The 9,235-nt window shown below is 42.0% G+C and overlaps 1 protein-coding gene across 1 annotated transcript in view; it reads right to left on the bottom strand.

The window, feature by feature from the left end:
• Nucleotides 1-9,235, bottom strand: part of ACTR8 (actin related protein 8) — a 54,563-nt gene that overhangs the window by 44,703 nt on the left and 625 nt on the right. The window contains exons 2-4 of the mRNA XM_068253666.1: nt 6,009-6,179; nt 4,194-4,304; nt 3,987-4,091 (exon numbers count right to left, since the gene is read on the bottom strand). Coding sequence (XP_068109767.1) covers nt 3,987-4,091; nt 4,194-4,304; nt 6,009-6,179 — 387 coding nt within the window. The remainder of the gene's footprint in view (nt 1-3,986; nt 4,092-4,193; nt 4,305-6,008; nt 6,180-9,235) is intronic.

Below are 9,235 nucleotides of genomic sequence, written 5' to 3' on the forward strand. Positions count from 1 at the left end.
CCAGAGTGACAGGAGAGTGTGCATTTGTTGCAGCATCCCCCTTGCTTTCAGCGTCTACTGTAGTGCCGACTCTTTGCTTCTCTGGGAACATTATAAAATCAAAAATCAATTTTTATTTTTTCTTTATTTTTATCTGGTAAACAAATAATAAGGATGCTAACCAGGCAACCAAGGAAATTAAAATTCACTCTTACTTATCTTTCATTCCCTTGTTTCCCTGGCTCTTATTTGGTACATCTGCCACACAAAAGAAGTTTCAGGACATGCTGTTTTTTTTCTTCTTAATGTGGATCCGAGGTGAACTTTTACTCATTGCATAATTGTGTTCCTTTCCTATTGTTTATAGGGCATTCCTCAAGCCAAATACTTTTTTTGTTGTGTTTTAATACTCTAATTCCCTATAAACTAAATAAACCACGCCCACAGGTTTTCAGAGCCTTGGCAGTAGCAAGGGCTCATGGGAGCTCAGTCTGGGCAGGAGGAGGAGGAGGAGGTGTTACTAACCACTGATTTCAGAGGCAGAGGGGAGGAGGGAGGATTAGTTTTTTTTTCACAGGCTGAGTGCTCAAGATACAGATAAGCCTGCCTCTGTGTAATGTTTACAAACAACATGGCTGCTGTCATTGTATCACAGGAAGAAATAATAATTTTCTATTAAAGCTGTTTGCACCTAGATTTGCTGTGCAAACTATCTAAACTTTAGATAAGTTTAGCGGGAGGGAAGGGACATGGGCGGGTAGCGCCGATACAGAGGAGGCGGGGGAGCGGCGCTAACAGACACCACATAGGCAAACATTGTGCTGGCGACACGCTGTGTGTCGCTAGCACTGCGGGGGGTATAGCGGCGCGCAGGGGGGTCCTGGAGGCACACCATGGGGCAACAGAGGCTGGTGTTAGTGTGCACAACCAGCCTCTGTGCCCCACTAACATAATTAAATCTCACCTCGGGTTCTCTTTAAAGGAGTTACCAGGCAATTACTAGTAAAATAAGGGCTACTTACCCAGGGCTTCGTCCAGCCCCAAGCTCCCAGCATGTCCCTTGCCGCAGCTCTCCCTACAGCTTTTCGCCGCCTCTGCCTCCTGGTCCGAGTTGATGACGTCAGGCCGACCTGGAGGTCAGCCTGTACTGTGCCTTTACGAGCGGCGCTGTCACTCACCGCCACATGGGCCGGTACGTACTGCGCAGGCGCAGAACTACTGCGCCTGGGAATTACGCTCCGATCCATGTAGCAGTGTTTGACAGTGCCGCTCGTGCAGGTGCAGTACAGGCCGACCAGGTCAGCCTGACGTCATCAGCGCAGACCGGAGGCAGAGGCGGCAAACGGCTGCGGGGAGAGCTGCAGCGAGGGACATGCTCAGAGCTTGGGGCTGGATGAAGCCCCGGGTAAGTAGCCCTTATTTTACTAGTAATTGCCTGATAACTCATTTAACTATACCCTCAGACTTAACTAATGCAGCCTGATTGGCTGAAGCCTCTTTCCCTCCTGCTTTTCCCTCCCACACCTCTGCTCCTCTCAGTGGCCAATATTTCTCATGCTGAGAAGCTGAAACCAGCTCTGCAGTCACACAAGGGCGGGCAAGGTACAGACAGAGTAAGGGAGGAAATGATGTCAGGATTGGCTTCAAGATAGAAGAGTCAAAAACCTAAGAAGGACTTTCTCTTTTTTTTATTATAGAGAAACCATTAAAATCAAAATGTGGACAGTGCAATACATATGTTATGCAAGTACAGCAAGTATTTGTTTACTTATATATGTGTTTTTTGAGATAGTGTGGTAGACAGCTCAACTTGAAGAGTGCTCAAAAGTTATTTTAGACAGAAGATTAAAAATTATCTCCTAAAAGAAAAAGTGAATTGCATATAACCCATTATCTTTAACGTAAATCTGTAAGTGTTTATAAAAGGTCTTCCATTTAGAAAAATATTTACCGTATATATCAAATGGTTTATGGCAAACCCCTATGAAAAGATGGGGTACTGGAGTCCAATACCTGTTGGTTCAATCACATTTCTACTAACTACTGTAAGTGACAGCAACATAGGAGAAAGTAATTTATGGTTCATTTTACTCTGGAAGAAATATACTTATTTGAATGCGTTTACGTGTAATGATTTTCGCGCTAGTGGTCCTTTAACATGCCAATAGGCTCATCTCCTTTTGCATACAGGTTAAACATATAAACTATAAAAACATACAGTGCTGCCCATAATTATGCATACCCCTAGCAAATTTTTACTTGAAGTTATGTTTATTCCACCAGCAAGTAATTTTTTGTTGGGAAATGACATAGTTGTCTCCCAAAAGATAATAAGACGATGTACAAGAGGCATTATTGTGGGGGAAAAAACATTCTCAGCTTTAATTTACATTTAAGCAAAAAGTGTCCAGTCCAAAATTATTCATACCCTTCACAAAGTGTCACAGTCTGTGGGAAAATCCAAAGTTCTATACCATTCCAAATAGTCCAAGCTGTTCTAAAGCATCCTAATTACCCTGATTAAATGGGAACAGTCGTTTTAATCAACTCAACAGTGAAAAATAGAAACTCTCTGCAGATGGTTTGTGGACAGCCATGGCTAAGACAAAGGAGCTCAGTGAGGACCTGCAGCTGCGCATTGTGGCTGCTCACAAGTCTGGAAAGGGCTACAAGGCCATTGCTAAATGTTCTCAAGTTCCAGTAGCTACAGTGCAAAGTATTATTAAAAAATTAAAAATGTTACGCATTGTGGAAAATCTCAGAGGATGTGGTCGGAAGCCAAAAGTGACACCTGTGCTGGCCAGGAGGATAGAGAGAAAGGTAAAAAAGAATCACCACCAAGGCCATCCTGGTGAATCTGGGCTCTGCTGGTGGCAATGTCTGAAGGCAGACAATCCAATGGACACTGCACACTGCTGGGTTCCACGGATGCAGACCAAGGAGGATGCCACGTCTCCAGATAAGGCACACAAAAGCTCGCTTGGCCTTTGCAAATGCTCGCTCACCTGGACAAAGAAGAAGACTTCTGGTCTTCTGTGTTATGGTCAGATGAAACAAAAATTTAAGTGTTTGGTCACAATGATGTTTCCTTCCTTTGGCATAAAAAAGGAAAAGCCTTCTACTCAAAGAACGCTATCCCCACTCAAATATGCTGGTGGCAACCTAATGCTATGGGAGTGTTTTTCAACCAATGGACCAGGGATCCTAATCACAGTGAACGGCACCATGAAAAAAAGAGCAATACATGAGGATTCTCAACGACAACATCATGCAATCTGCAGAGAATCTTGGCCTTGGGCACCAATGGACATTTCAGCAGGACAATGACCCAAAACAGCAAAAGTGGTGAAGAAATGGATAGCAGAAAACAACATTAATGTTTTGGAGTGGCCCAGCCAGAGTCTTGACTTGAATCCAATTGAGAATCTGTGGAGGGAGCTAAAGATCAGGGTGATGGCAAGAAGACCCCCCAACCTGAAAGATTTGGAGTTTATTGCTAAAGATGAATGGGCAAAAATACCTGTGGATACATGCAAAAAGCTGGTCTGCAATTATAGAAAGCGTTTTATTGCTGTAACAGCCAATAAAGGATTTTCTATTGATTATTGAGAAGGGTATGAATATTTATGGACTGTAGACTTTTTGCTCAAATGTAAATAAAAGCTGAGAATTGTTTTTTTTTCCCACAATAATGCCTCTTCTACATCTTGTTATCTTTTGGGAGACACGTATGTCATTCCCCATCACAAATTGACTTGCTGGTTGAATAAAAGTAACTTTAAGTCAAAATTTGTTAGGGGTATGAATAATTATGGGCAGCACTGTATCTAGTGGAGTAATAACTTTTGCTGAGATAATGGCAGCAAAGCTAACTAAAGAAACTAAAAAATGAACAGCACCCATAAAGGCAAAACTACTGAACAAAGTCTGTGTAAGTATTCTGTAACAAAGGTATTTCCAGAGGCGCAGGCTTATTTTTCTATAAGACTAAAATAATATGCACATACCTCTTCTCCTACAAGATATGCAGGTTTATGTGACGTGTTTGTCCATTTTACATCAGAGTTGTGATCCAATATAGCTGGTCTTATCTGTTTATTGTAGGCACGAGCCTGAAAAAATGCATACCTTATTTTATAAATATACAGAATTTATTTACAATTTTAGATCAGATTGTACACAGAGCCCATAAAGTCTGCAGTGCTTATACATACCTGCTCCGGTACCACAGGAATGCGCCTGGTCCCATTAGACATCTTTTTAGACCAGATCGCCTGATCCACCATTTTGAGGCCATTTTGTCTTTGTTCGTTGCTTTCTGGTTTCTAATGAAATATGCAAGAAAGTACATTATAAGAAAAAAGTAAAATAAAAAAAAATAAGGGCTAGGCAATGGTAGGAGGACTGGGCAATGGCAAAATCAGAAGGAAACTAAAAAAAAGCCCCCTAACCTAGTTATTTGCCCATATACTGGGCAATATCTACAATGCATGGTTATAACTAGAAAAAACAAAACACAAGAAGAAAAAAAAAATGTATCACATAAAACTTAGCTGAAGTTCTCTGCATCTGTTCCAACCAATTTTGATCCTGTACAGACAGGATTTTACTCATTTTGTTTGTACTGGCATTCCCCGTTTTCAGTGTCAAACATAATTCAGGTGGGAAACTATCATTGTTCTTGCTGCTGCAGTCTGTGCAGAGTTTGCAGGCAGCTGTAGGTCGAAGTGCTATGGTGCTTAAACAGTACATACTTAAAGGGAACCTAACCTGAGAGTGATATGGATATTTCCTTTTAAACAATACCAGTTGCCTGGCAGCCCTGCTCATCCCTATGGCTGTAATAGTGGCTGAATCACATACCTGAAACAAGCATGCTGCTAATCCAGTCTGACTTCAGTCAGAGCACCTTATCTGCATGCTTGTTCAGGGGCTGTGGCTAAAAGTATTAGAGACACAGGAGAGTGAGGCAACTGGTATAATTATAAAAGGAAAATCCATATTCTTCTCAGTTTAGGTTCCCTTTAATCCACCAACATCTATCATTGGCAGGGGAGGGCGGGGGGGGGGGGAGGGGGACAGCCCACCAGTTGTTACATACGGTTGGTTTTGGCCTTACACTAACTTCATATTTTACCACCTTTCAACTGAGGACGCCAACTGTTTGTGTGGATGAGCTCATTTTGTTGTACATAAAGTAACTGAATGGCAGTTGAGCCTCAGCTGTCAGGCAACTTACCACAATCTGTGTAAAATAGCAATAATGCTATGCACACATGCTTTATGCTAGTCACACAAAATGATCATGAAAATTCCTTTAGGTTATGAAAAGCTGCAAATCTGTGAACAGGGAACAGGTAAAGGATAACCATTTATACTACCATCCAACATCTACGCTAAGCTAAGGTCCTAAATGAACAACATAACCAAGGTATATCCATTCCGTTGGTGCTAAGCAGAGATGGTCAGGAAATTTAACTTGCATGCAAATTCAGGTTCAACAGAAACCAGACTTTGCAAAGGTTGGATTAAAATCAGGTTCAGAAGCTGGCTATTAATTAGCTAGCAGCTTGATTAAGTATTCAGTTGCTGCTTCATTACAGCAGCTTCTGAACCTGGTTCGCCCCTGCACAGTTATGGTTCAGAAAGACCTGGAACCCACGAACAGCACATTTCTAAGCCCTGGTGATTTTTAAAGCTCTTGCTAATGTAATGCTATGGGTGTGATCCCACTTGAGGGATGTGATTCTAAAAAAAATCCCCCATAGCATAGCATTAGCAAGCGCTTTACACATCACTGGGGCTTAAAAAGCACTGCTGGTGGGTTCCAGGCCAAACTCTATTTTTAAGTTTATTGGACATGAATTTTCTTACAAATCAAATTTTGTGATCACATCATGTTTTAAAATTACATGCATTCGACTTACAGATAGTGATATGTGTGGCCAACTTTAGTGTTCATAATGTTACACTAATGATAGGCATTATGACCTGTCAGCAATTTTTATATAACAGACTTGGTAACTTACATTCAAGCCATCTCTGAGCAGCCACTTGTCACAGTATGTGGGTTGTCCTGGCTGTTTATGCCTCCTGGCAATTACATGGGGTATAGCTGCTGGATGGTTGTCTGTGGCTCTACCAATGCGTAATGTGCTTGATCCTGGATGTATCACCAACACATAGTCACATTGGATGTGCTAAATGAAAAGACAGAAAACTTCACACAATTTCAATCAAAATAGTCCCCTAACGTCATCAGGATTACAATATACTAAGTGAAAAGTACTGCATCTATTATGCTGAAATGAATGCTGGAAAAATGACTTCTTGCTTTGATACAGATTGTCAAGTCTTTTTCCTTAAAACATGCACATGCGTGCAGTGAATTCATCACCAGCTAGTGACTGCACACATTTGATACTCTGATGTTGAAACACACACATGTAAAAAGCCAACACAGCCGATCAACGTGTCTGTATGCGCTTATGCCCAGAACTATCGCCCTAGCCATCAGGTCCCGATAGGTACAGGCGACACACCTTTACTTTCTGCCAATGTCATGTGGGAAGCAGGACATTTGCTCAATGAGCAACCTTGTAAAAAAAAAAAAAAAAAAAAAAAAAAATGATCACTTTTTTTCATATTTGTGGGCATCATACAGCTAATTATTATACCTTAAAGCAGTACGATCAGCCATACTATGCCAAGGAAAAAAACACATATATAAGTAGATAAATACTTGATCTATTTACATAACACATGTATTATACTGTCCACGTTTTGATTTCAGTGAATGTTATATAGTAAATGACGAGAATTCTGTTCCTGGTGGGGGCCATGTCTTTTGCCCACAGTTAAGGCCAACTCGTGATGTCATTTCTGCCCTTTATTTTTTTTTCTTGTCTCCTCCAATCGCTGAGTCACCTCAGCCTTGCTTGTAAACACAAGTGAGTAGGGGATTAGGTTTCAGATAAGCAGCTGGCAGGGAAATAAAGGGAAGAGGAGGAATAGATTATAGATAAAAAGAACCCCCAGCATGCAATTCTTTGGCACGACTACTAAAGGGCCAGTGCTCCTTAAGTATGTGATAGCTCCAAATCATAACAGCAGAAAAAGTTTTGAAAGTTTTGAATGCAGGATTAGCATCTTTATCACTTAATACACTCAGACCAGTTGCTATTGAAATTTGATTTTTATGGTGACGATACCGCTTTAAAGGGGTATTTTAAGCTGTGGTGGTGACAAAAGCTGTGATGACAAAGAGGCTCGAATGACCCTCACACAACCTATTGGAGACCTAGCAGTTAAAAAGGGTGCCATCTTCCCAATCACGTTATCTGAATTTCTCTCTGAGGAGTGGAGTATGTTGTGTAACTTGTGTAATACTGGGAGGGAAAAAACACAAAGACAACGGCAGCACAAATGGTGCAGTTCGTCAAAAATTGATATATGCTTCAAGAATTGCTATTTAAGAATACTCACAAAAGTTGGGAGCAACCAACCACTTCAGGCAAGTGGAGTTCCACAAACCCGACTCCCCTCGGGTATACCAGCAGTCCTGGAGGCGGTCGTTCTCTTGTAAAAAAAAAAAAAAGATTCCCTACACTCTAAAGCAGGCATGGGCAAACTTGGCCCTCCAGCTGTTAAGGAACTACAAGTCACACAATGCATTGCAGGAGTCTTACAGCCACAGTCATGACTCAAAGGCAAATGCACTGTGGGACTTGTAGTTCCTTAACAGCTGGAGGGCCAAGTTTGCCCATGCCTGCTCTAAAGTCCGGTGGGGTGGTGGACTTCCACCCACGGTTAGGTGTAAGGAACTCCCCTCGCTGGAAGGCATGGGGAGTAAGACACAGCAGAAAAGGAAAAGAGACGCCCAAGGTATACTCTAAAAGTACTAAAAATATATATAAAAGAATTGATATGGCTTACCTCACAGACGACAACTCACTTTAGGTAAACTATTAGTATCAAGCACAGGCAACGCGTTTCGTGGGATCATGCCCACTTCCTCAGGCCAAATAAAGTGCCGATGCAATTTATTAACCGCATTCGGGGCACCTCTCGAATGCTGCTAATAGACTGCATCAGCACTTTATTTGACCTGAGGAAGTGGGCAGGATCCCATGAAACACATTGCCTGTGCTTGATGCTAATAAATAGTTTACCTAAAGTGAGTTGTCATCTGTGAGGTAAGCCACCTCAATTCTTTACATATATTTTTAGTGCTTTTAGAGTATTTTACATCCTTTGGGCACCTCTTTTCCCTTACTGCTTCCCTATGAGGATTCCTGCTGTGTCCCCTAAAGTAGACTAGCGCCCCAAAAACTGCTTTGTGTAACATCTGAGAACATGCTCAGTTGCAACTTACTGGGAGGCCGCCTATCCAATTTATAAACACCCTTAGCAAAAATGTTGCATCCGTACAGGACATTGTTGGGATCCGAGCAGCATGGTGGCGTAGTGGTTAGCCATCTCGCCTTGCAGCGCTCGGTTTGAATACCTGCCGGGGCAACATTTGCACGGAGTTTGTATATTCTCCTTGTGTCTGCATGGGTTTTCTTCCAGGCACCCCAGTTTCCTCCCACATCCCAAAAACATACAGATAAGTTAATTGGCTTCCCCCTAAGCTGTCCCTAGATTACTATACATGCACTACACGATACATACATAGACATATGATTATGGTAGGGACTAGATTTTGAGCCCCTCTGGGGGACAGTTAGTTAGTGACAAGACAATATATTCTGTACAGCACTGCATAATATGTCAGCGCTATATAAATATTGCAATAAATAAATGTAGGGATTAGATTGTGAGCCCCTCTGCGGGTGTTCCAACATTTTAGCATACCCGACAGAATAGCATACAAATGCTACTGAGCATGTGCAAAGTCATGCAGGGCATACATGAACCCCATAATACCCATCAGCAGCATTAACCTTTTCAACCCCAGTTAGCTGCCTGTGTGCTGGTGTGCAATCTCCACTATCCAAGTGGACATAGAGTTAGAATAAAAAGTTGTCCGAGCGAAGCGAGGACCGAGCCCGCAGCCCAGCGAGCGAAGCGAGCGGGCAAGGGGACACTGATTCTACTAACAAGGGGTATATCACTTTAAATGTATGCTATTCTGTCAATGTATGCTAGTTAGTTGGAACACGGGTCAAGACAATATACTCTGCACTATATAAATACTTAATAATCCATGAGATCAATAATGACTGACTGCTACTGCTGTCACTGCATAGGCAAG

This window comes from Hyperolius riggenbachi, chromosome 9 (genome assembly GCF_040937935.1).
Source record: "Hyperolius riggenbachi isolate aHypRig1 chromosome 9, aHypRig1.pri, whole genome shotgun sequence".
NCBI classification, from domain to species: domain Eukaryota; kingdom Metazoa; phylum Chordata; class Amphibia; order Anura; family Hyperoliidae; genus Hyperolius; species Hyperolius riggenbachi.